Source organism: Lepidochelys kempii, chromosome 2 (genome assembly GCF_965140265.1).
Source record: "Lepidochelys kempii isolate rLepKem1 chromosome 2, rLepKem1.hap2, whole genome shotgun sequence".
Lineage (NCBI taxonomy): Eukaryota > Metazoa > Chordata > Testudines > Cheloniidae > Lepidochelys > Lepidochelys kempii.
Genome location: NC_133257.1, coordinates 214145422 through 214173382, shown reverse-complemented (window position 1 = coordinate 214173382; position 27961 = coordinate 214145422). Strand labels below are relative to the sequence as shown.

The 27961-nt window shown below is 43.0% G+C and overlaps 2 protein-coding genes across 7 annotated transcripts in view; one reads left to right on the top strand and one right to left on the bottom strand.

The window, feature by feature from the left end:
* Positions 1–3144: 3144 nt before the first annotated feature.
* On the bottom strand, positions 3145–27305 carry ANKMY2 (ankyrin repeat and MYND domain containing 2). 2 transcript variants are annotated; one of them, XM_073333796.1, is made up of 10 exons: positions 27016–27305; positions 20323–20387; positions 17072–17210; positions 15259–15357; positions 14109–14269; positions 12461–12675; positions 10510–10645; positions 7590–7718; positions 6721–6862; positions 3145–4333 (listed from the first exon to the last, which is right to left on the bottom strand). In XM_073333796.1, the coding sequence occupies exons 1-10, from the start codon at positions 27080–27082 to the stop codon at positions 4110–4112; spliced, it is 1377 nt and encodes a 458-aa protein (XP_073189897.1). In that variant the 5' UTR covers positions 27083–27305; the 3' UTR covers positions 3145–4109. The 2 variants fall into 2 exon arrangements, with proteins under 2 accessions (XP_073189897.1, XP_073189898.1); XM_073333797.1 differs by lacking the exon at positions 27016–27305 and adding an exon at positions 19402–19654 and having other exon boundaries at positions 20323–20384.
* BZW2 (basic leucine zipper and W2 domains 2) overlaps positions 26362–27961 on the top strand; it is a 77604-nt gene continuing 76004 nt past the window's right edge. Inside the window, exon 1 of one of the 5 annotated variants that reach the window (XM_073333791.1) lies at positions 26362–26509. In XM_073333791.1, the coding sequence (XP_073189892.1) occupies positions 26421–26509 (89 nt within the window). In that variant the 5' untranslated portion in view covers positions 26362–26420. Of the gene's footprint in view, positions 26510–27455; positions 27540–27961 lie in introns of those variants that run through there. The other 4 variants (XM_073333787.1, XM_073333789.1, XM_073333790.1 and 1 more) reach the window with 4 other exon arrangements.

The following is a 27961-nucleotide window of genomic DNA, read 5'->3' as shown; positions in this document are numbered from 1 at the left end:
CTGCAACTGATTTGTTGTGCAACCCTGAGCAAGTCTTTTCACTTCATAGAATCATAGAATCATAGAATATCAGGGTTGGAAGGGACCCCAGAAGGTCATCTAGTCCAACCCCCTGCTCAAAGCAGGACCAATTCCCAGTTAAATCATCCCAGCCAGGGCTTTGTCAAGCCTGACCTTAAAAACCTCTAAGGAAGGAGATTCTACCACCTCCCTAGGTAACGCATTCCAGTGTTTCACCACCCTCTTAGTGAAAAAGTTTTTCCTAATATCCAATCTAAACCTCCCCCACTGCAACTTGAGACCATTACTCCTCGTTCTGTCATCTGCTACCATTGAGAACAGTCTAGAGCCATCCTCTTTGGAACCCCCTTTCAGGTAGTTGAAAGCAGCTATCAAATCCCCCCTCATTCTTCTCTTCTGCAGGCTAAACAATCCCAGCTCCCTCAGCCTCTCCTCATAACTCATGTGTTCCAGTCCCCTAATCATTTTTGTTGCCCTTCGCTGGACTCTCCAATTTATCCACATCCTTCTTGAAGTGTGGGGCCCAAAACTGGACACAGTACTCCAGATGAGGCCTCACCAATGTCGAATAGAGGGGAACGATCACGTCCCTCGATCTGCTCGCTATGCCCCTACTTATACATCCCAAAATGCCATTGGCCTTCTTGGCAACAAGGGCACACTGCTGACACTTCTTTGTACTCAGTTTCCCAATCAGTAAAATGAGGATAATACTTACCTCCCAACCCCACACACACACACCCTTGGCAAGGTCTTTGAGATCTATGGGTGAAAAGTTTTATATGAGGACTAAGTATTGTTACCAACATTGAGTGATAACTAACTTACATAACTATGTTCTTATTTTGTCCCCTTTTTCCGTGCTGTTTGATATACTCACTAATTGTGTCTCACTTGAAATCAGATTGTAAGATCTTTGGTATCTTCATAAGATGTTTACACAGTTCCTAGCACAATGAGAGCCCATGACCCAAATCCTCAGCTCCTTGAGAGTTGTTGTTTGCACAGGACCTGTTTTTTCCCCCCCATCTCAGTATTTTTGTTTTGTTTTGTTCAGCATCTTCATTAATGATCTGGATGATGGAATGGATTGCACCCTCAGCAATTTTGCAGATGACACTAAGCTAGGGGGAGAGGTAGATACGCTGGAGGGTAGGGATAGGGTGGAGTGACCTAGACAAATTGGAGGATTGGGCCAAAGGAAATCTGATGAGGTTCAACAAGGATAAACGCAGAGTCTTGCACTTAGGACGGAAGAATCCCATGCACCACTACAGGATGGGGACCTACTGGCTAAGTGGCAGTTCTGCAGAAAAGGACCTGGGGATTACAGTGGACAAGAAGCTGGATATGAGTCAGCAGTTTGCCCTTGTGGCCAAGAAGGCTAATGGCATTTTGGGCTGCATTATTAGGAGCATTGCCAGCAGATCGAGGGAAGTGATTATTTCCCTCTATTCAGCACTGGTGAGGCCACATTTGGAGTATTGCGTCCAGTTTTGGGCCCGCCCCTACAGAAAGGATGTGGATAAATTGGAGCGAGTCCAGCAGAGGGCAATGAAAATGATTGGGGGCTGAGGAACTTATGAGGAGAGGCTGAGGGAACTGGGCTTATTTAGTCTGCAGAAGAGAAGAGTGAGGGGGTATTTGATAACAGCCTTCAACTACCTGAAGGGGGGTTCCAGAGGATGGAGCTAGGCTGTTCTCAGTGGGGGCAGATGACAGAACAAAGAGCAATGGTCTCAAGTGGATATTAGGAAAAACTATTTCACTAGGAGGGTGGTGAAGCACTGGAGTGGGTTTCCTAGGGAGGGGGTGGAATCTCCATCCTTAGAGGTTTTTAAGGCCTGGCTTGACAAAGCCCTGGCAGGGATGATTTAGTTGGTGTTGGTCCTGCTCTGAGATGACCTCCTAAGGTCTCTTCCAACCCATATCTTCTATGATTTTCCCAATTGTCGGATTTTTCAGTGAGGCCCTGCTGAAGCAGGAAGAAAGTTTGGCTGGCAGAGTGAAAGATAAAACTGGGTTATAAAAAGTTCCATAACAATCATTTTAAAAGGCAGTTAACAGGATTCAAAAACTGGGATTTTCAGATGTGCCCAAGGAAGTTAGGCATCCAAATCCCATTTAAACTCAATAGTACTTGGGCACTTAACTCCTCTAGGCTGTGTCCAAACTACCATGGTAAGTTGACCTACGCAACTCCAGCTACGTTATTCACATAGCTGGAGTTGCTGTACCTTAGGTTGAGTTACCGCAGGGTACATCATACATACTCTACATCACAGGTGGTCAATGGGAGAAAATCGACCACTGGTGGACAGATCTCAGAACATCAATCCTGGTGTAGTGTAGACCTGCCCTTAGATTCTTTTGAAATTCTGCTCTAAGTAGTAATCTCTTATTTTTCCAGCCCTGGAGACTAAAATTTTTTTGAGCCACAGAAGTAGCCCCTCACCAAGTGGGGGGGGGGGAAGAGGGGGGGTCAGGGTCAGTGCTAACGAGGCCAATTCAATTAGGGTGGATGTGGCCCATTCCCAACAGCTGAGAAGAAGGGGTGACCCCCTCACCTTGGTAAGGCAACTCTTATCTTTTCACATGCTGTATATTTATACCTGCTTACTGTATTTTCCACTCCATGCATCTGATGAAGTGGGTTATATCCCACAAAAGCTTATGCCCAAATAAATTTGTTAGTCTCTAAGGTGCCACAAGGACTCCTCGTTTTTATTGATACAGACTAACACGGCTACCCCTCTAAAACCTGTTACTTTGTGAACTGTCCCACTGATTTCATGACATACTGTACCACTCATCAAATATAAGGGTGACAGAATCAAGGGTGACTGGGAATTTTCCCATTGGCTTCAGTGGGGCCAGGACGTCACCCTTTTGTCTTGTATGGCCATCAAGCATGTGGTCAATGCTTAGCAAATATTTCATAAACATAAAATCTCAGTGTACTAGAAAGGAAACTAGAAAGGAAACCTTTTCCTTAAAACTGAATTTAGAAACTATCTTGAATGCAGCCGATGAAGTGAGCTGTAGCTCACGAAAGCTTATGCTCAAATAAATCAGTTAGTCTCTAAGGTGCCACAAGTACTCCTTTTCTTTTTGCGAATATAGACTAACACGGCTGCTACTCTGAAACTCTAGTCAATGTAAATGTTTAATATTAAAAACTTGGGTCTAATCTTTTCATTGGTCTGTGATAGACTTGAATATCTTTAAAGAAATAATTGCCCACTTCACTTGAAGTGGTCTCCTAGAGCATCAGTGAGCCACTTATCCCTAGCAACTTGTCCCACACCCAAAGAAGAGCTCTGTGAAACTCAAAAGCTTGTCTCTTCCACCAACAGAAATTGGTCCAATAAAAGATATCACCTCACTTGTCTTGTCTCTTTGAACAAATAAGTAATTTATTTGAAAGATACATTTCACAGTCCACTTGAGACAACTGGGTCAGCAGTATCATTTAATGAAAATTGTCACAAAACAGACAAATTATATATTGCTGTGCACCAATAGTGGAAACTAACTCATCACAGTAAAGAACGGTGAAGAGTGTTCAGAATCCAGATGAAGACTCAAAAAAAAAAAAAGATGTGAACAGTTGTAAAGCAATTTAACTGCTAAACTTCCATATGACTTCATAAGCCTCTCTCAGCTTCACCTTTATTGCACGTGGAGAGAAATCTTTAATTTAGTATATGTAGGATTTTAATTTTTGAAAACAAGGATAATCCAAGTGATTTGAATATTTTCCCATTTCACTAGCAAGTGGCTCATTTTCCACAGATATTCATAGGTTTACTACACTTACTGTAGATACAACCAGAGGGATATATGCAAATATAGTATTGACCAGTGTATAAATGACTTGTCTTGACAACCTACAATGGGCTCGAAAGTATGTGATTATACTAGCCTATTTCTTAACTCAGGAAAAAATAGACATATGTTATCTCACACAGGAAGTCTTGCATATGCTATGCAGTGAGGGCTATAAACATATTGAATTTAGAATATGCTTCATGACATTGAAGTACAGGGACTTCAGTGAAGACACTTGTCCTCTGCCCACCATCATCTTACTCCTCAGCTTCTTGAACTTTTTGCACAGCAATGTCAGCTAAGCTAGTCTCACTTTCAGACTGATTGTCAGGACGAGGTTGTGGGGCTGCTGGCTCATTGTTAAGCACACGTTCCTCTGTTCTGTCAACTGCATGACTTAGATCCACTTCTTTGGTAGCTCCTGGGTGAGGGTCTGACTGTTCTTCATTTGTGGAACTAGGATCAGCTGCTTGTGCTTCATCTAACAAAAAAAGACATACACATCTCACAAATCTCATCAACACCCACACAAGAAGCGGCATAGTTATTCTTAAGGCTGAATTTGGCAGGTACTTTCTCTTTGTTTCACTGAGAAGTTTATTCACCCTGCTATCAACAAGTTTCCTAATATTTATTCTTCTAAACGTAATAACGAAGCAGGACTACGTTAAGAGACCTCAGACACGGGAGTTCTGTCTAAGCAGGGGTGAGCAAAGCACTTTTTGCTTAGGGTGTCTAAGCAGGGGTGAGCGAACTACGACCTGGGGGCCACATCTGGACCTCCAGACCTTTTAATCCGGCCCTCGAGTTCCCACTGGGGAGTAGAGTCCAGGGCTTGCCCCACTCTGTGTGGCTCCCGGAAGCAGCGGCAAGTTCTTCCGCCGGCTCCTATGTGTAGAGCCAGCCAGAGGGTCCCAGCCCCAAGCACATAGCTCCCATTGGCCGGGAACTGCAGCCAATGGGAGCTGCAGGGGAAGCGCCTGTGGACAGGGCAGCATGCAGAGCCGCCTGGCTGTGCCTCTGCTTAGGAGCCGTAGGCGGACATGCTGCTGCTTCTGGGAGCTGCTTGAGGTAAGTGCTGCCCGGAGCCTGCCCCCCCGACCCCCTACTGCGCCCCAACCCCCTGCCCCAGCCCTGATCCCCCTCAGTCCCAGCTGAGAGCACCCTCCTGCACCCCAACTCCTCATCCCCAGCCCCACCCCAGAGCCTGCACCCCCCAACTGGAGCCCTCACCCCCAAACACTGCAACCCCCTGCCCCAGCCCAGAGTCCCTTCCCACACCCTGAACTCCTCATTTCTGGCCCCACCCCAGAGCCCACACCCCCCAGCCGGAGGCCTCACCCCCTCCCGCACTCCAACCCACCCCACAATTTCATGAGCATTCATAGCTCACCACACAATTTCCATACCCAGATGTGGCCCTCAGGCCAAAAAATGTGCCCACCCCTGGCCTAAGGAGATGTTAGGTTACGTTGGAAACAATCCTGGGTACCTGACTCGGACAAAGCTTCCCATGATGCTCTCTCTTTAATAATTAATTTTGCCTCTGTTATGACTGCAGGAACTGGCACACGCTATTATGATACTAGGTGAATAGGTCAACTTAGTGCCATACTCAATCAAACTTTCATTTCAAAGTTATTCTAATCCAATAACCTGGTATGTCAAGGAATGGAAAACCAGAGCATGACTTGCTGACTCCAAGAAATAATTCTGCAACTTAAAAAAGAACTAAGGAGGTTTTGTGAGAAAAGTGGCAAATGCAGGTTTGCATAAGAGGTTGTTAGATGTACCAGAGAACCTCTGTCTATTAAAAATCAAACTGAAGCCAAAAAAGTTGGTTAGAATAAGCTATCCTGACCTTTATTGTTTGACCAGGCTGAAAGGAGCCACATGTTATACTTAGACTTTCCAAAAGGGGTTTTGGGGAAAAGCATAAGTATATTTGGCATGTCCAAATTAAGTGGTTGGGGCATTAGAGACCCTGATTTATAAAGGGAAATGGAAGTCTACTTAGGGGTCAGAGTGATTAAAAAAGCCCATTTTGGCTCCTTAAATTTTACATGAGATGGTCACCAGGTGGAGTTGTTTCCTGATATACTAATAACTGCCCTGCAGTAGTATTTTCAGAGCTACTCTCCTGTGAGTAAGGCAAGCATGACATGGCTCCTGTATTTTGTAATTGCTGACAATAAAGTTAAAACATATAAAATGGTGATAATAAAATGGGAAAGGGGTGCTAAGAGACAGGAAGTGAGAATGAGCATGTACTCTACTTCAAAGACTTTCCTTTGAATTACATACAGAAAAATTATTTTGGAGGAAGGGTGTTAGGCATTTTTACTCTGTTGTATGATCTTCAGAGTTTGTCATTTTGTTAGTGATTGTAAGGAAAGAACCCAAAACAACCAAATAGCCACCCCCATACGTACTCACACAAGACTTCCTTGTTCCTCTCCCCATACCCACAATATAGCAAAGAATTAACTTCTGAGTTAACCTTTTGGACAGTGGGTTAGTGTGTGGTTGGCTGTTTTGTTTTTATTATTCAACTTGTGACTTGGTCTTCTAGTTTAGGATTTGGGGTATTTTTTTGATCAGAGCTTTAAGATTTTGAAACAGTAAAGTTAGAATTCCTGGTGCCCTATTGTACTCAAGAGTCATGTGTATTTCTGTTATTGGATACAAAGTTATGCTTTCACAAGTAAGAAGTCAAGCATTCCAACAATTACTGCCATTTTTTTCTACCAACCAAGACAGTCTCTTAAACCTCCCTTAGTACGTGCAGTAACAGAATTTACTTTTGCTTCTTGTAGTAGAATTTGTTAGTGCAGGATTAATTTTAGTTAGCAAACTGTTGATCCTAACCTCTCTCTTGCTTTTTTTCTTGTCTCCGTTTTTCTTTGGCAGCTTCTAGCTCTTGCTTCTCATGAGCCTCCTTCAGCGTCTTACAAACTTTTTTGTGGGTAAACCAGTGTATTTTCTGGCAGTTCTGGTCACAATAAATAACCTGAAAGTTTCCAGAGCCATTACTTCACCTTCATATAACAGGGCACTACAATCGTTTAACTTTATGGGGAGCTAAAGCTGCAAACTTAATCAGGATATTGGAACAGTATGTTATGTAACCTAAGAGTACTTCTTTTAAATTACAATTATAAACAGTTAAGGTCACACAGTATGGGTGTTCTATACATTATATCAGAAACGAAACTATTGTTCTATTGTAATTAATTTAGAAAATCCAAAATGTATTGTAACTCCACCCTCTAACCCAGAGTGTCTTATTTGGGGCTTTAAATATTCTTACTTCTTGGATTCAAGATACCTGCACCATAAGAAGGTGCTTTGTATCTCCTGAGTCTGAACATACAGGGGCATTTCTCAAAGAGCTACAGTTACTGGTAAGTAACCTTCCTTTTCCAGACTGGCAGTAATATATTCACAGATTACAAGGCCAGAAAGGATCATCTGTTGTGATCGTCTAGTATGACCTCCTGTATAGCACAGGCCAGAGAACTTCCCAAAATAATTTCAAGAGCATATCTTTTAGAAAAACATCTGATCGTGATTTAAAAAATGGTCACTGATGAAGAATCTACCCCAACCCTTGGTAAATTATTCCAATAGTTAATTAGTCTCACCATTAAAAATTGTGCCTTATTTCCAGTCTGAATTTGTCTATCTTCAACTTCCAGTGGCATTAAATTTTTTAAACTTCAACGACAGTCTCTTACCATTTTACATACGGAACATCTTTTGTCTGCTTCCTTTTCCCCACAGGTTGTACAGAATTCAGCATCCACAAAGCCCACTTGGCCAGTAATAGCTTGTGTAAGTACAGAGAAAGCAGTAGGATCAGAGCCCTGAGGGAAGGGGAAAAGATTAGGCAATAAGGAGGAGAAAAAACATAATTTAAGGACTGCAGAAATATGACATGTACATTTAGCACGAAGTTTTGGCAATTTGTAACTTAAGAGCAAGAAGCCTGGTGGCTCTATGCATTTTCACTGACGTTTCTACAGCAGCAACAGGAACAGAAAACTAATCATGTGAACGCAGCTGTAATGCAGGATCCTCCACTACTATAATTCATTACACTTAAACCTAAGCTACAGCTGAATATGTGTCTAGTCTGCAGTTTCTAATGAAGGGGGATAGAAATTATTTTATTTCATCTTAGAAGCCTGAATCCAGTTTTAGGCTAACCAGTTTAGAATTAATATTTAAACCCACATTCTCATCCTGCCATCACTTTAGAAAGTAGTGGATGTGCAAAATCCTCCCTCACCATTCCTTTGCACCATGTGATCTGCGAAAACACTGATGGCCAGGATTTCAGAGCTTTTATAGTAGCTTTCAAAATAATGTAGCTGGTCCAGTAAGTCTATGATACAAAGGGCCAAATTCTACCCTTGGCTAAACATGCACAACACCTGATGACTTCAAGGGCAGCTGTGCACCATTAGTCTTGGGCAGCATTAGCCCTAAAGGATAATAATACTACACAAACACAGGAGCAGCTATGCTTCTGATGAAGCATATTTACAGTTGAAAAACTGTATCTACCAGTACCACTTTAGAATTAAATGTGGATTTAGGTAGAGCACAAGGGACTTAATGTCACATTGAATATTTTCTTCTTGTAACCCCTGCACTTACTATAAAGTGTCCTTTGTGAGCCTATAAATAAAAAGCTTTTTCCCATGGATTTTTTTTAAACACTTATGTGCCACTGCTTGAAGAAACGTTAAAAGAGTATGTCTTTCCCTGTTGAGGTTCTTTCCCCACTTGGAAACAATGGATATTGTTCCTGTATCTAATGCTGCTGAAATTAACATGTACATTTTTTGTTGTATTGACTCCCATTTGCGGCATCTAGTGAAAAAGTTCTCCAGTATCTTTGCATAATGGGGCACCACTTCATTTTATTTCACAGATATGCCCATGTGTCCTGATATCAGAGAACATATGTGATGTTCCATTGTTTTAGTTGTGTCATAATTAAAACATCCTTTTAATGTATTTGTTGGATGAATTAATGAACTGTACTTTGTGATATTCTTTTCACTTAGGGTTGGCAGTTTGTAAATAATATGCAGCAGGATTGTGCAAACTAGTGTCTGTGCTGGCCCGAGAGAGACGTTTCTCTTGGCACTGACATACTGGAGTGCCCCATGTCTTCAAATATTCCAGACTGAATATTTGCAACTTGGAATCTTTAAAATACTAGATAAAATGTGCAGACATCCTTCTCCTTCAAAAAGTACAAGCAGTAGCCATCACTATATGCTACCTTTGGTAATGTTATGAAAGTGTTAAGAATCCTTTCTTGGAATGATGCTAACACTGGGGGCGTGGTTGAAGAACCAAACAAGTTGTTCTAGCTCAAAAACAAATCTAAAACCATTAAAATCATCTGAGAAAGATGGTAATTGCTACACAAGAGGCTGGGTTTTTCTCATACTGAATCTGCATAATTGTGCATGCCTAAGATCAAGTACTCCTGGACAAATGTAACTGATAGCATAGATTCTTCTAGAGCTTTATAGATACACCCCAAAGTGTCAAAGCCTGTGCAACAAAACAGATTTCTTTGAAGGGCGTTGGTAGGGGACGAGGAGATTGCCAGGAATAGAAAAAAAAAAGTAGAAGAAACCTGGAAAAAAAAAGTGTTTACTGTAAGCATGCCTTAAACAGTGTGAGACAGTGTATGAACATTCAAATCATTGTGCTGCCTTTTGTTCTGATCTTGATAAATTGTACAGATGACTACTGCAGGAATTAAACTACAGAACAGTCCCATTTATCGGATCCCTGTAAGATGAAGGATATTTTTAATTCATTATAGTGTATAACAGTCATGTCACAAAATTAATCATCATCCCAATCTTAACACACGTACCGCATAGCTTTCAGAAATAGATCTGATGTGCTTTCCTCTGAAAAATAAGTCTCTTGTACAAGATTTATTATAAGCCAATTAAAATACTCTTTAAAGATAGTCTCCTATCAGACACATATGCGAAGATGTAAAGTTAGTTTTCTTACTAGGCATTCATGGCACTGGACACCAACAGCTGTTCATTTTGCTTCTTCTGCTCATAAAGGCAGCTTCAAAAAGATGCTTTTCTTCCAAGTTACCATCACTTACTGCCACCCACTTCTGGCCCACTGGAAATAATGACTGCAAGAGTCCCAGGAGATCCTGCAGTCCTTCCACCCCTTGCTGTTTTGCCCAAGTGCAGGAGAAGGCTCTTAAGCTATCTAACACCACTGAATTTATGGAGTGAGTTTTGCAAAGAGAAACAGGGAGAGTGTCTCTCCCCCCTCCTACCCAAATGCTCTAGTTTTCTGATGTGAAGATTTTTAATAATGATCCACAGTCAAAGCCACAGTAGGGAAACAGAAACTAGAGGAAACCCAATTGTCAGGAATGAGAACTTCTACTGTATTTGATACAGAAGAATTCCCTAGAATCCCAATTTTTTAAAAATATCTCAGGGGACATTCAAAACTTTTGCATCCTAGAGGACATAAGTCAAGGGACAAAAAGACATGTTAAATTCAATTGAATATCAGGGTTTTTACTATGTGGGATATCTAAGTTAATCTGTTTATAAAATAGCACTTATTTGCTTCATGAGAGACACTTACAATTTCAACAGGAGCAATACTTCTCACCAGCTGCTGGAGCAGGGTAGCTTCACAGTAAGGAAACTTTCGAATGCACTCTCTGATAAGCTTCTCTTGATACACAGGAAAACCATCTGTATCTCTGCCTTTCAATAGACTGAAATTTTTAAAGCAAAAGTTAAATGAAAATCCACTAGCAGCTTATGATTAGCGTTTACTAACAAGCATGGTCCAAGGTGTTATTCATTCTGCTGTCCCCTGGCTTCCTTCCTCATACGGCAACTTTATGCTAAAATTCAGATTCAAAGTAAATTCTGTAGTGTCAAAATCACAGTGAAGTTAAAAATGCAAATGAAGCTCTTTGTATGTAATTACACAACAATTCTGAAGTATTAAATAATAATTACAGCTAAGTTTTGGAAACCTAGACCCATTATGTTTCAACTATCTAGCCCAATATCAGCAATGGCAGACATACAGCTTATTAGAGAGACTTTGCTTTGTTTTAAATTATAAGACATGGAGGCACAGTTCTTGTTTAAAATTCTATTAGTAATACCACATTATTGTCCTGACTTCATTAAGCTATTTTATCTCGTCTTTTCCCTTATTTATCCTCTTAATTCTTGAATCACTGCTATATTAATTGATTTTAATATTTTAGAGACAGGATTATTTGCTTCATTTATAACCCAGTTTTCAGAAGCACCTACACATCCATTGAAGTCAGTGGGAACTCCAGATGCTCAACACCATCGAAAGTTAAGCTCTTAAATCAAAATAGCCTGTTGGCACTTTTGAAAACCCCACCCAAGATTTACAAACCCAACTGGCTTAGAAGCAAAAATTCCACTGGCTTTAAATAGGACTTTTGCTTTATGTCTGCCAAAGTCTATGCTAGGGAGCAGAGTGGAGTAGATAGCAAAATGCTCAAAGGTGACCTTCGCTATACATTTGAAAGTGTAGCTTGCATCACTCTTCCACACACGCACGCACCACCTACCTTTCTAGTGCTCAAGGGCATTCAGGACCCTGGCCAAGCCAGTCTAACCCACCCAGCCATGTGCCCTATCAGTTATTCAGTGCTGATGACTGCACCCTTCTTTGCACTGCATGAGTGACTCCTGGAGGAATTCTGCACCAAAAAATTAAAATTTTTGCACACATTTTAAAATTCTGGAAATTTTATTTGTCAAAATAGCACTATATAATCACACCAGTTTCAATTATTTTGGTAATTTATTTCAAAATACCTGTCAGCAGGTATGTCTGAATAGAGAGACACCAAAAAATTCCCCCAGGAGTAGAGAGTTGTAGCCACCCCTATAACAACCTAGTTCCTGTTTCTCTGCCCCCTGCCACCACCCCAGAGCCCAGCCACGGTCCCCCCCAGCCCAAACACTTGCATCCCCTATTCTCCTAGAGCCCAGGGATCCAGAGGGAAAAAAAAAACAAAACAGCATGATGCTGGGTTCTGGGTTTGTACGGAGTTTCCTGCATGCTGCCTCCTTCCTTCAGGTTGTGCTGGGAAGTGCAGCTGCTGGGAACCCTCCAGTTACCTCCCCCGAACAGCCTTGTCTTCTGTTTGTGAGCTGGGTTCTGCTGGGTCCAGCAGCCCCTAGGGGCGGCCAACATTTCTGCAGCCCATTTCTGTGGGGAAAAAAGGAAATTCTGCACACACAACATTAATTTCTACAAAATTCTGCATTGCACAGTGGTGCAGAATTCCCCCAGGAGTAATGACTACTGGATGCCTTTTGTATACGAGTGGTAACGGATCAGGGCTCCCCTGGACAATGTTAAATTGGAGTCTTTCAAACAATGCAATTTAATCTTGGTAGTTTTTAAACCACAAAAGCCCAACTAACCAATGCTCCAGCTCCACTTCATCCCAATAGATGCATTATTTTTATATGTATAAAATTCATGTATAGACCTTCAGACTCCTTTTAAATTCTGTATAAATGCATACCTTTTGATTAATCCATCCAGTTTATCCTCTCGCTCTTTGAGAAAATTAATACATTTCTGGAAGATGCAACTGATATAGTGCATTTTAATAGCCAGTACTTCATTCATATCTCTCTGCTTCATGCATTTCTCACAAATCAGATCCAACACCCTGTAGCATTTCAGCAGTGCTTCTACTTCTGCCAAGAGGGGGTTCTCTTTGACCAGCAGCACAATCTACAGGGAACAGTGAAGAGAGTTTAATGTAATGAGGAACTCTTTTTTTCCTTTAAGCATGTGAGTTAAAGCATATAGGTTAGATGGATGAAAATAGCTAACTTTAGTAGGGCTTCTGATGTTCTTCCATTTTTTAGTCTGTTTTCTCTTCCTATGTTGTGCTCCCCTTCCTTTGCTAATGGAGCATATTACTGAGTAATAAATATACTGTAATTCATAGTTACCATCCAAGACTTTCAAAACTAAGGGCAGGACTACACCCCCCTGAGCAACACAATTTACAGCAATCTAAGTGCTGTCCACACTGGTACAATGTTGGTGGGAGACCCTCTCCTGCTGACATTCCTTCCACCTCTCACAGAGATGAAGTAATTATGCCCGCAGGAGAGCGTTCTTCCGTAGGCATAGCGCATCTTCACTAGGCGTGGTGCAGCAGTACCAATGTAGCGCTTCGAGTACAGACCTGCCCTAAGACTGGTCAATAACTGCAAACAGATCTAAAAAAGGAAAGTTGCATCAAGAATTAAAATCATTTACAGTGTAACCATTATCTCCAAACACTATAATGATTACCCTGGCCCAACATCCCCCTCTCTGAGGTGCATGTACAAGATGGCATTGCATGATATAAGTTTACCACTCTGGAGCTAGCCTAAAGTAAGCCTAGAGTGTAGTAAATAGACTGTTCATATATTGAACTAAACACTTTCAAAGACAGGTGCCCAAGTTGCTACTCTTAAGTAATGCTGTACATAATTACCTGCTTCCACATGCCATAGATACCACAATGGTACCTGAACTATTTCTTATTTTAAATACAGATGGAAACTATGGTATCTCAGATTGGCGATAGCTGACAAATGCTAGCTTTCAATGGCAAGCTGTAAGAATTTAAGGCTACTTATTTCCTGAGCTACACATAGAAATAAGCCGTAAGGTATAGCACATATGTTCATAAGTTGCAGCAGCAGACATTACTGCAATGAAATAGTGATTAAAGAAAAAAAGTAGTAAGAAGACATCTGCTGTGACACACATTAATTGAAAGAACGGTGAGTTAGCATTAAGACTGGATGTTGCCTGAATTTTCCACTAAAAGAATGAAGGACATGTAAAATAGGTTTAAGCATTTATTTCAAGAGCATGAACCTCTCTGACCAGAGATGTGAACTCAGTTCTTGACTTACCTGTACCATACTAAATCTCATGGTGTCTTGCATGAGCATGAAGTATAAACCACAGTATGCAATAATACCATTTAGTTTGATATCTCAGATTTAATGTTCTTAATTATGGGCCGATTCTGCCATGCCTTCTCATTTCAAAGATCACCTTATTTTGCAAGTAATCCCCTTATCAATAAAATAATTCTCAACACAAGAGTTACAGAATCTGGTCCTATGCCAATAAAGAAGATGTACCCATTACTGCACCTTAACAGGATGCAAGTTTGTAGTAGTAATAATTTTGTGAAGAGGCCCAGCAAACTTCACTGGCAGTTTTGGTTCTTTATCTAGTCCTTGTGGTTTAGTGTAGTAGTCTAGCCTTTCCCGTGGAAAGAAGTTGTTGATGATGGTTACGCAATCATGTTGACCTTGAACAACAAAAAAAGTCATTAAGAGTGAAAATGTAATTTCGTTATTACTCCTCCCCCCCCCCATCCCCACATGAGCTGGTTTAGCACATGTTCTTGAAAAATGATGTTTAAGCAAAACAATGTTAAGCGAATCCAATTTCCCCGTAAGAATTAATGTAAATGGGGGGGAGGGGGGGAAGATTAGGTTCCAGGGAAATTTTTTTTGTCAGACAAAAAACATTATATACATATGCAGAATAAGTTTTAAATAATTTTAAACAAACAATTTAATACTGTACTCACCAATAATGATTGTGAAGCTAGGTTGAGGCAGGGGTGTAGCAGAGTCGGAGACTGGGGGCTTGCTCCACTCCGCCTGCTGGCCATTCCAGCCGGGGATCAGGGTGGGGTCATGGGGGCTTGCCCCGTTCCGCTGGGCGGGCGGAGTGGGGCAAGCCCCCGTGCCTGGATCTGGTCCCTGGCAGGAGCACCGGGCGGGCGGAGACAGGGGGAGCCAAACAATGTTATAAGGGAACAATGCAGGACTTCAAAGGGGTATGTTCTCTAATAGGTCAGTGACCTAATAGCGAAACAATGTTAACCGGGAGGACGTTAAGTGAGGAGTTACTGTAGGGTCTATTTGGACTAGCAGATGTTGCCTTAAACCTGAAACACATACCTTTGCTTCAAACATCTTAAGAACTTCACAGTCTGTCTTATGGTTTGAAAAGTGATGACTCAGTGTAATTTATACACTTTTAGCACAGCAGCAACTATCTTTGCAGATTTCAGCAGAATGGAGGATCATAGATGTTGTAACGTTGTTGAGAATGAAAATGACTGACTGCTCACTCATATAGGAGGAGACATGGGATAAAATTTGATCCTGTTTTTAATCAATTAATGAAGAAATGTGAAGTAATGTTCCTCCAAGAATAAACCGTTTAATCCACCAAACCATATAATCTTATGGCCCTGGGGAAAATTAGGAGATAATTTCAATTTACCCACAAAGGCAGCCATCTGAGCTGCTGTCCTTCCCACAGAGTTGACAACATCAGTCTCTGCTCCAGCCTCTAACATCATCCAGGTAATTTCTTTGCTGCCTGTATTTGAAGAGAAAAGACATAACAGAGTTTTGTCTTTTGTAGATGCACATAATTTGAGAAGACCAGTAGCTAATTTCAGATTGAACTTCAAGACCTAAAAGGGACAACATTGACACAACAAATCCTTGATGTCCTTGGTTTAAAACAGTGGATTAAAGAGCCAGCAGTATTTTTCTCTTATTTGCAAAACCGAAGGAACAAAAATTCACACTCTCAGGATCAGATTCTTCCCTAACTTATGCATGTTCAATTCTCACTGAATTCAGTGGTATCTCTCTATGCCAAGATTTGACCCCACAGTGGGTAGCAATATAGATGCAAGGCCCGCTATTCTAGCTTGACAGCACTACTACAGCATCCTGTCTTCTAAGAGAAGAACAAATTCAGTACTATTATGGAGCCAAAGCGTAGAGCAGAGAACGGATTGTTCCTTTCTTCCCAATGGGAACTAGGTGTTCAGGCTGGGATAAATATCAAATAAGTAAGATGAAGCTAAATTTGATGGCAAAATTATATCACTTAACTGGTGCCCTTCAGGGAGACTAATAAAGACACTTGTGACCAGGCTTGTTGGTTCTATTTTCCAGGTGTGCTCTTCCTTTACTTTCTGTTTTTGTGGGAGTGCTGACTAGGGTGGTGTGACTACAAAGGAGAAAAGAATATAAATGTTTCTTGCATTTGCTCTAATTTTAGAGTGACACTGCTTCAGTTGGGCTCACATTCTTTTTGAGCTCAAAGATTGAAAATTTGAAAATTAACATCCAGGAGTATTCATACTGGAGATTGTGGGCCATTGATTTTTTACTCTACATCTAACTAATATCTTACATTAATGTCTCCACACCTAGCTAAGAGTTTATATTAATGTCTCTAGGAATTATGCTTTGGGAAAGATCTGAGTGACCCAGAAAGGAAGAAGTTTAAAAAGAGTCAAACTTCCCTAATCCTTATCTTCTACCCCTCATTCAGAGATTTAAAGCCCTTTTCCTGATTCTAAGAGAATTATTGCTCATCTAAATCAGGGAACAGAAACAATGCCATATAACCAGTGACAAATAACAAATGGAGCTCAAAGTTCAAGAATCAGATACACACAGTGACCTGTTAGTGATCAATCCCTAGAGAAAGGAAATTGGGTGAGGGATCTATCCCTTGCCAAAGTTTCGCTGAACACATTCAGGGGAACTACAATCTGCTTGCAGCCATTATTTGAACAGGAAGACTGAATTTGACACGCCTCAGAAATATTAAAATGGCATTGCTTATTAAAAGCTACAGTTGGGGAGTCTTAAAAATCCACCCGTCCTTCAGAAAGGGAGTGTCTTTCATAGGAACTCAATGTAATTAAACAGAATTCATGCTGCTGTGCAGGGAAATCATTGCACGACAGATGGAATTTTAAGGCTCCAGGACTAAGTACGGCAGTATTCCTCCCTACACCGTAGGAATTATATAGCATATGCCTCAAATAGATGAGCAAATCAACTTAATATAGGACAAAATGAGTCAACAGCATCTTTCCTGCATACTGGGTTGTACTAGCACTTCTGCAGTTACACAGACCCACCCATTCCTTAAGTAATAACATCTTTTCATTATTCCATCCTAAGGCAGCGTCCTGAATTATGAACTATTGCAACCTGTTCACAGGCCTGTCGTCCAGATAGCAGTATTATAAAAATTTGAAAATACAGATTTGGAAAGAGTTTACCTGAGAGTCCAGCAAACATCAAGGCAGTATATCCATGCTCGTGTTCATTGCAGTTAACATCCGCTCCATGCCGCAAAAGCAACCTGCACATGTCAACTTTCCCTTTGTATGCTGCATGCATTAAAGGGGTCATGCCATGCTAATGAGAGAAGAACCAAGAAAGAAATATATGCACTTGTGGTAATTACATTTATGGATCTTTGTACTGGTCAAGACTCCCACCTGGTAATTACATACCCATGTACAATGCCTCATCTGACGTGTGGGTTAACAAAACCAAACCATAAAGCAAAGTGTTGGGTAAAAGGACTATATGTATAATGGATTTCACACTCATTCGTTACACTGGTTTATTCTTTTATTCTGTACTATTACCATGCAATTCAGTCTTCAAAAAACAAAAATACCTATCACCATTTGCCAAAGATCTCTACATGTACTTAGTGTTAAACACAGATTATACCCTATAAACCTAGGAAAGTTGCCAGCCTCCTAGGTTGGCAAATGAAAGTTTTTTCCATTGCATACATGTGGGAGTAAGAATATTTAGTTCAGGCTCCTCTCAGTCTTTCTACTACCAAGATTTATCGACACCCAACTGTGAAAGTCATGCTGTCAATTCTTAATTATAATTGATGGAGTTGTAACTTTATTACCCCTCCTCCCTCCCACTCGCCACCTATTCACAATACCAAAAATATGAGGGAAAGTTTCAGCCAGTAGCTGAAGGTTTTTCCCTAGAACTTCTCTGGTTAACTACATCAGTGTAGTTATATGGGTTCTAACCCCTTCTGTAAACCCACTTCACTAGTGCAAAAAAAGGGGTAAGCTGTAGTAAATGGTTCACTGTGTCTGCGTTAGGGGTTTGTACTGATGCAACTACACCTATGTAGCTACGTTAGTGTATACTTCCCCATTCTAGCCTAATCTTAAGGGAAACCTTAGCAACCAGGATGACTTGTTGTGAGGACTATAACCTGACCTTGATTGAAAAGTGAATGAAAATTACAAACACTTCTAATTGAGAGTATGAGGTATGGCAGTGTACCCCCTCCTAATACTGGAGAATTGAGAGGAATGCATTTTAGTGAGTCACAGTTTCTAAATGAAAGTGTCTGGAAGGGACAGTCTCCATTTTGTAATGGATCTAGATTGAGTTTAGACAGCTGTGTGGATGCAGCCAGCTCAGTCTAGCTTGTTGCCTCCCTCTTGGTACAAACGGAGACAGAAAGGAAACGTGCAGTCTGGGGGACGGTGTCTAATGCTATGCAGTAGGGTCAACAGTAAGCATATGATCATTAAGGCTGCGAGTCTGTCAAGGAGGTCACGGATTCCGGGAACTCTCTGACTTCTGCAGTGGCTGACATGGCTGGCCCAGGGGCCCCTGAGCAGCTTGGGCAGCCCCTGGGCCAGCTGCACTGGCTGCTGCTGGGGTAGTCTCAGGCCACCACGCCCCACCATGCAGCAGCGCAGGAGTTTGGGTGTGGGAGGGGAGGGGGCTTGGGGCTGCAGGTTGAAGCATGGGAGGGGGTGAGGGCTCTGGGCAATGCTTACCCTGGAACTGGTGACATGCCCCTCCCTCGGCTCCAAGCAGAGGGACCAGGGGGCTCTCGTGTTGTCTGCACCTGCAGCTCCCATTGCCCATGGTTCCCAGCCAATGGGAGCTGCAGAGCTGGTGCTCAGGGCAGAGGCAGTGTGTGGAGACCCCTGGCTATGCCTCTGCCTAGGAACATGCTGCCATGCAGAGCCAGTAGGGAGCCTGCCACCCCCGCATAGCAGAAGGGGGGGGTGTCCCAGGCCACGCGCTGGTCCCCCCCCGCCCTGCCCTGAGGTGCCCCCCAGCTCCAGAGCCCCTGTGGCACCCCCGGGCTGCCACTTGCCCCAAGAGCACCCAAGATTTAGTCAGGGGTATATAGTACGAGTCATGGACAGGTCACAGGCTGTGAATTTTTGTTTACTGCCCATGACTTTTACTAAAAATAACCGTGACTAAATTGTAGCCTTAACAATCATTTCTCAAGAAAGCATCCAGAAACCTTGACACCCCCCACAACTGCATTGGGCCAAATATAGATAAGAACTAACATCCTGCATAATAATCCTTGGGAGCAGATATCTGATTAAAACTGTCGTATAGTTTTTGGACTTAAGGGTTTTTTTGGGGCGGTTGGCAGAAAAGGGAGTGTAGCTTAGACTTGGACAATGTCTAGGGGTAATGCACTCTACACGGTATGATTTCTAACATGCACTAACACAGGGTTACCATATTTCAGGTTCCCAAAAAAGAGGACCCTGCTACAGTGGGGGAGAGCTGAGGTAAGAGGGGGTACCTGTCGTGGTAGCAGGGCGGCTGGTGCAAGCCCAGGATGCAGCAACAGCCGTCACTCAGCACCTCCCTGCAGGACCCCCTCCCCAGACCTGGAAGTTGGGGCCTGGGTGGGCGAGATCTGGCATCTGTGGCTTGCAGGGGAATTGACCAATCAGCTGCAGATGCAGGGGAGGGACCAATCGGGGCTCTTTCTGAGCTGCAGTTTGTCTCCTCTGCAAAAACCCTGGATATTTCCTTTTATTTGAAAAATCTGCCTGGACAGAGAAAGGAAGCTCAAAAAGAGGCTGTGTCCAGGAAAACCCAGATGTATGGTAACCCTAGACTAACATGTTGCATATTAATTGGTCTGTGTTGGTTCTTGAGACTTCTGTACTGTCCTCTCTCCTCCCTCCCTGCCCTTAAAGAGGACTGTACCCACTTCTGAGCTAGTCAATGCCACTGGCTCCTTAGTCAGCCAGCTTGCATGCTGTGGGGCAAAGCACCGTTGTTTTGATGGCACAGTTATCCAATAATTCAGAATTTGCTTGAAGATGCAGGGATAACCTGTGATAGCATGACTTCTTTCAGAATTAAAATTTGGAAGAATTGCAATAGGAAATACAGATTATAAACTCTTTGTGGGCTTTGTGTTATACCATTACACCTGTGAACAAAACCTGTGCAGAATTTGAGAGAGAACACATACTGTATCTAAGCTTAAAGATATTAATCCTCTGAAATATTTTTATAGATTAAGAGTAGTTCAGAGGCTTACTAATAGCTGCAGGTTGAAAAGCTATTTAGAAGTCTGCCACTTCCTATGTGCTAAATAATAGTTATTTAGCTCCTTGGAAGCGTGCAGAACCTCTAAATAGATTTCTAACTGGATACTTCTCCTTGTTAGACCCACTAAGATACTTTTAATTTAGAAGTTTTGTTGTACCTCATCCAAGCAATTGACACGGACATTCTTGCTGCCCAAGAGCCTTCCAGCTTCTTCAGTGTTTCCTAAAAAAAAAAAAAAAAAAAAAAAAAAAAAGTTAAAAATAAAATAAAATGGTGTTCCATTAAAAGTAAGGGGCTAAAAGGGAGGAAATGAAGAATCAAAGCAATGCAAAATCTTTCTATTTCTGATTTTAAATGAAATACTCAGACTAAATTTGTCAAGTTACCAAGCATGAAGAAACTCAGGGATGAATAATAAGCTAAAAGAAAGAGGAAAAAAAAGCTAAAAAGCTAAAAAAAGCTAAAAAGAAAAAGAAGCTAAAAGCCAAGAAGTTTCAAAATCAATATAGAGTACCGTAATTAGAAGACTTGCATTAATGGGAAATGACTGCCCAGGAAGGAGAACTGCGGAAAGGGATCTGGGGGTCATAGTGGACCAAAAGATAAATATTAGTCAACAGTGTAACGCTGTTGCAAAGAAAGCAAACATTGTTCTGGGATGTATTAAAAGGAGTGTTGTAAGCAAGACACAAGAAGTAATTCTTCTGCTCTTCTCTGCTCTGATTAGGCCTCAACTGGAGTACCGTGTCCAGTTCTGGGCGCCATATTTCAGGAAGGATGTGGAGAAATTGGAGAGAGTTCAGAGAAGAGCAACAAAAACGATTGAAGGTCTAGGAAACATGACCTACGAGGGAAGATAGAAAAAAACTGGGTTTGTTTAGTCTGGAAAAGAGAAGACTGAGAGGGTACATGATAAGAGTTTTCAAGTACGTAAAAGGCTGTTACAAGGAGGAGGAAGAAAAATTGTTTTTCTTAACATCTGAGGATAGGACAAGAAGCAATGGGCTTAAACTGCAGCAAGGGAGGTTTAGGTTGGACAGTAGGAAAAACTTCCTGTCAGGGTGGTTAAGCACTGGAATAAATTGCCTAGGGAGGTTGTGGAATCTCCATCATTGGGGATTTTTAAGAGCAGGTTAGACAAACCCGTCAGGAATGGTCTAGAAAGATAATTAGTCCTGCCACGAGTGCAGGGGACTGGACTAGACTGCTCGAGGTCCCTTCCAGTTCTATGATTCTATGAATAAAGAAAATTGCTTATGTGAAGCAATTAGCCTATTCTATAAACTTGAGCTTGGGAAATTAATATATCTTTTTTCATAAGTTGCATCAGGACAGCTCTGACTTGGTAAATAAATACAGAGGAAATGTTTTAAGGTATTGTATATAAATGTACCTGTAGATGTCAAAAAGTCTTAACAAATGACTAACATCCTTCTCCCAATAACTTTTAATATTAATTTGATTGAGAGATATTACTGTGCTTTTAAATCTTTGTTGGTCAGAATGAAGAATGATTTATAATTTACTCTTTTTTTTGGTTTACATTTGCAAAACCCCTTTCTACCCTGGCCAAAAAACAAACCAACCCACCTACCCTAAAATTCAAGTCTTCCAGATATAATTGGAATGTAACTGTAAACAATGTTATGGCTATGGACTTCACGTTGCCTGAGCACAGAACCTTCCATCACTGCTTACACTTATAACGAGAATGGGATGAAAATATTTTAAAGCTTATCCATGTTTAAGATGTGGCTAATATTCTTATGGCAAAGTTTTAAAATTATATTTACTTGCCTTAAAGTTTTATTTTTAAGTAATTATAATTGTGCAAACTGAAAGTAATTGGAAAATAGTGCTCCTCCAAGAAAAATGAACACGATCACAGTGTCGACTATCTGCAAGTTGTTTGCTTACTATTGCTAACAGTAATTCTGAAGATTACTGTAACTGACAGAAATTAGAAGGAAAAAAGTCTGTTTCCTTTCCCCTCCCATCACACTCAGTTGGGTTACTTTGTGCATTTGACTTCAGCCTGGTTATAGTCAATTTCCCCATTTTCCTTGTAAAATCAGTTTTCCTGCACTTTCATCTGCTACTAGGCAAAAGAAAAACATAATTTCCTGTTCTGGCTTTTAAAAAGTCACAGGCAGATTAAAATAAAATTACTATATTTCAAGATAGTCCCCCTCCCTCCAAAAGTCTCTCTGCAGAACAAACAGGCAAACAAAAACCTAAGGCCCCTCTTCCACTTGCTGTTTATGAATAGCAAGTGATCAGCATCTGGAACTAAACAAGGAAGCAGACATCAGCAATTTGTAGAACAGGCTCATCCTCAGGTCATCTTCATATATGTATATCCAGGAAACTACATATCTGGATCCTATATAGCCACAGATCAGCGTGAAAAACGATGTCATTTTCCTTGGGCAGGATAGTAACAGATGAAAAATATTAAGGGCCCAGCAATCCTATTATTTGATGGCAAGTGTTTTTGAGAAGTTAACATGCTGAAACACACTACAAATAAGCCATTAGCCCTTTAGATATTAGCCAGGAAACATGCTAGTGCAATGTGTACAACAGGAGAATATCTGTGTGTAACTGTAAAAATTTGCAGAGAGGCATCCCCACACCTACCAACTACACAATATAGTAAATCCTCTCTAAATCTGGGGCAGGGCTGATTCAGAACCTGAATTACTGTGTTCCTTCATGTAGAGCTAGGACAAGACGGAAAGGAACCAGCATTGTGTGACTGTTGTGTCACCGCCAATAGGTATAAAAAGCTGTTCGCCCACATGGATCCCTGTGAGCAGTAGTAGTGTGTGAGCAGGGCCAGCCCTAGACCAAATGGCATTCCCCCTCCATTTGTTAATTTATTTTTTATTGCATTTGTAGCCCATTTCATGACTTTGATGCACGATTTGCGTGCATGCTTTATCCCTGTCTTATAAGATGATAAATTTGCATGCTAGGATATGTAAATCTGTATTCTTGCCTATAGAAGCACACAAAAAATTAATTTCCTCTAAGCTTATAGAAACTATTTAATTTTAAGAATAACTGAAATGTACTATCAAGAAATTGAACTGTGCACCAACATTGGGTGGACCAGCATTAAATAGTGTTACAGTAGGTGATAGCCTTAGAATGTTAACCCTAGTCCTTTAGTTCAAAAGTTTTAGTTTTCTTGCCTTTGCCCTCATGAACTGAAGCACTGCGTCAGAGAGATCAAAAGACTGGCCAATGGCATTCTCAAGCAATGAAGTAGCAAGTGATATCAGTCTTTCATCGGCCATCGTCGATCGAAGATATGTTTTAATGAACCTGAGCTTCAAAAAGCTGTGCTCCACTTGCGACTGTGACTGGCAGCATAAGCAGAATCCTCAAAGCTATCCACACATTAGGAAAAGTGTCCTTCAGCTCTGCATCATAAATGAATTGGAGAACCTGGGATGGAGAGTGCTTCCTGTGTGGCAAAATGTGATGGATGTTGTCCAATTCAACATAGAGGTTGTTATCATCGACGTCCAAACATTCCCCATGTGTCGGCATCCATACAGTTGTTCAAAAGTGTTTTCCTGTCCTCCAGCAGCTTATTAAGGTCATACCAAAAAACACAGGACTTTTCGTGGTGCTTTATTTGTCCGAACCTTTCTTCGATAGACACTCGAACAGTGTCAACAAAAAAACCTCCCTCTTGAATTTTTCTTCTGAACTTGCCGTCGCGTCATCTCTGCCTTCGTAACCAAACTGTCTCTTCTTCTGGTGAATACAGGCTCAACTCCTAAGTTTTCCACCATTTCTTTGGCACTGATAGCATCTTAAAATCTGTTGTCTCTGCAGGCCACAGCAAAATCAAGACAGCTTCTCATCAAAGTAGTAGTGGTGGTCGCAGTGTCCTTTGACTGAGTTTGTAATGCCTTGTTTACAAGGTTTACTTGGAACAGGATATTGTGCCAAACCACATCTGAGACCAGAAATTTGAAGTCAGTGATCTGGTTTGTGCCTCGTGTCAGATTCCGGCCTTGGCTTTACTCGACCATACCAGTTCCATCAGGATGTTGTAAATATCAGTCACTTGGTACTTTACTGGCCTTATGCTGTCAATGCGGCTCTCCTAGAAAGTGTCACTTAGAGGCTTCCCAGTCAGATTTGTAACCCTGTCTGTGAGGATTTTCCACCTGATAGTTGATGGTGAAAACAGGATGAATATCCTTTGCTTTACTCTGAAGAGAGATACTGAATCTAAAGAAGATGACACTGCATCAGAGACAACCAGACTGAGGGAATGACAGCCACAAGGCATGAAGAAAGCTCTTGGATTCAGTGCAAGGATCCTTGCTTGGATGCCACTGTTTCTTACCTTCATGTTCATGCCATTGTCATAGCCTTGGCCATGGCAATCCTGAAGCTTTATTTTATTCTTATTCAAAATGTTCATAAACAGTTCTGTTCGGCCTTTTCCAGTGGAGTCATCCACAGACCAGAAACAGATAAAGTGTTCATTTGGATACAGACCTCCTTGTCAAATAATCTTCCTGTAAATGACAACTTTTCACTGTGACTAATTATTTGATTGCAAGGAACAGGATAATTGAGATCAGACACTTGAGCATGTTCCTCCAGTGTTGTGTTTCTACGTTATTAATGGGCTGGTTTTCTGCATCTGTGCATTTATTCAGCTTGAGCCTGGACTTGACCTCCATCCTTTTGGAGTAGGCCATAAAATGGCTGGGTTGCTTCAGAGCATCAGCGAAATTATGCCAGTAACTGTACCCAGAAAGCACAAGCCACAATTTAGCATTCTTGTCAAATATTTTGCAACAAAACCAGAACACACTGTCAGTTAATTTCAAGTAAACTAACTAACGCAGATTCAGTTTCTCACCATTCTCAAGTACTTTTTCACAGTGTGACTTTGAGAACTGCTCATTTACTGGAAACGTCTTATCGTCGATTTTGCCGGGCCCAGCATGATCAATATCTACAGAGTTTAGGATTGCTGGCCATAAAGCAGGCTCTGATGTATCAATCTGTGGTGTGCAATTTTTCTCACGGCTGTTTCTGTTATCATGCTAGGCTGATTCTTCTTTATAATTTCTCTCCTTTTCACGTAAACCAGATTTTTCTTTGTCATTACTCTCCTTTTCATGTGAGCCACATTCTTCTTTATCATCACTCTCCTGTATGTGGCCAGGAAAACTGGACGATTCTCCACCACTTTCCTCACATTTCCATTCCTTATCTTCAGATAAATCTGCTAATTTCTTAGTAATAGGATTTCCCATCATTTATGCTTTGCTCAATTTCTTTTGCCCTGGGATGTCACTACTGGACTCAAGTCCAGTCTATGTTGTTCTGTTTCAGATATTTTCCCATCAAATTTGCCCCTTGCTGCAAACTAGATTGCAATTGAGCTTTTTACTTCCTATATTGAGCTCCTGAAGGCTTCTTTGGGGGCATCTTTTATTTTTTACAGGGGAAAACAGATACTATTAGTGAGTGCAAAACTCTATGTTCCTCAATCTTAGAAAGTCATCAAATATTACATGTTAAGCATGGCAAAATTAGTAATAGTATTTCTTTTATATTGCTGCATAGTTAGGGGTTTGATAGATATCTCTGGTGTCTCATTAAATATGTCCTTTATTAGTTGCTACTTACACTCTTCAAGTCTTAAAACACAAGTACACTTTCACCATTACACAATAGAACAAGGTTCACAATATCTCACTCCATTGTGATTCAGTCTTATATCTCACTGACTGACTGGCGATGCCCTGCCCCTTATATACCTGCGAGCGCATGGCTAACAACATTGTAGGATGTTCGAGGAAAATGTAGTTCTCAGAAAGCGTGGAAGGTTCTATGAGATTCTACAAAGGTCTAGGTTAGTGAAAAATAAATCCACATACGGAATACCTGAAACATTCTATTTTCCCTTCTGTCACTGACAAAAAAACCCAGCACCCCTGAGCCCAGCGTCACGTAAGCCTGGCACCCCAGGCAGTCATGTGCCCCTAAATCTGGCTCTGGGTATGAGGAAAACGAGCAAGAGGGAAAATAACAGGGAAGAGGGCAGCTGGTTCCCTGGGAAACCGATTAGTTTCTTCTCTTGCTTGCTCAAGCAGAGAGCTTGCTATGGAAATAGGGCTGCAGTGACCTACACCTGTTGGGTTTGCAGCCTGGGCCAGAGAAAGAGAGAGAGGCAGGAAGGTCTGCAGCTCCCGGCCCTTCAGGGCGCAGGCGATGAGTGTTTCAACTGCTTCCCGCAATGCCTTTTGTGGGGGCTGGGGGGCGACACGGACCCAGCTCCCAGCCTGCCTGGGAATACAACGGTGAGTAGCCCCATCGACCGCTGGTGTTTCCTGCGGGAGCCACTGGGGTTTACTCCGCCCCGGCGAGCAGCTGGGCTGCAGCAGCGGGAGTGACCCTGGAAGCGGAAACAGACACCCCCCTTTCTAGGGCAGGTCTCTGCGAGGCGAGAGACCTGAGCATCAAAGCGGCACTATCCATGCCCGGCTCTCCCCGGGCAAACCACAGTCACCCCGGGGCAGCGCCAGACCCAGGCCCCGACCCCGTTAACACAGAGCGAACCAGCCGCCAACGCCGTAGTACGGCTCAGCCCGCCCCCAGCCCAGCGAACGCGGGGCCAAGCGGCCCCCTGGCTCTGCAGCGATCCCGGGGCGCCGGAGGGCTCGCGGGGTTGCCGGGCTCCTCCCGGCCTCTAGTGCAGGAGCCTCTCCCCGCCTCTCAGTCCAAGCACCGGGGCGAGCGAGCGAGCGGGCCGCGCTCAGCAGCTAAAGCCTCCCCCCCTGCCCCCCGTCTCCAGCGGCAGCCTCACCTTGGGCAATCACCGCCAGCAGCGCCTTCTCGGCCGGGCTCAGCTCGCCTCTCCGGGGGGGAGCCATGGCGGCGCCGCCTCCGCGCCCCGCGCTGGCCTCGCGGCGGGGCCAGACACGGCAGCGCCCCCGCGTGCCCGCTACTCCCCAGCCCTCGGAGCAGCTCCATTCCCCGCTGGGGGCCCAACCATTCCCCCTCCAGCGGAGGGGGGGGGGCAAGGTAAAGGCGGCGACGGCGGCCACCCCTCACAGCGCACGGAGGAGGTTCGATTTCCGAGCACAAAGGGCCGCGCGAGCTGAGCGTGGAGGAGGGCCCAGGCCCCGCGCGTGGGGTGTCGGGTCCTGGCGTCTCCCTTCCAATCCTCCCCCCCCCACCCCGCGCGTTAGCGGGCCGATGGTACGGCCCAGGGGAGCGGGGAGAAGCGCTGGCGCGCCAATGTAGCTCGGTGGCGCTGTTCTTCGCCGCTTCGTTGTGTGCGGCTGCTGCGTGCCGGCGTGCGCTCCTGCGGCCGGGCAGCCCCCGGAGGTAAGGGCGGCGGGGGATCCGCTGGCAGGGAGAAGCGTGAGGGGAGGTGGGAGGCACCGCCCCGGGCAGGGGAAGCGAGAGGGAGTTTGGCTGGGGGGGCGTGTGTCCATCGTCCGCAAGTTGTGTCCAGCACCGAGCCGCCTGGCCCCTCTGGAGCTGGGGTGGGTTGTTGCGTGTGGTGGTTGTGGGAGCTCTCCGGGCACGGCAGCCCTGCAGGGGGGTGGAAATAAATGGCTCAGCCTTGCGCTGCCCCTTGTTGCACGGGCTGTGATGAAGCAGGTGGCTGCCTGGTTGTGCAGTGTCACAGAAAGAATAGTTTGTGTGGAGCAGTGGGTCGGCTGCTGGGAGCGCTGCAGTTTCAAACAGGGATCCCCGGAACCACTGGAGTTTAGGGGATCGCAGCCTTTGCATTATAGCAACCG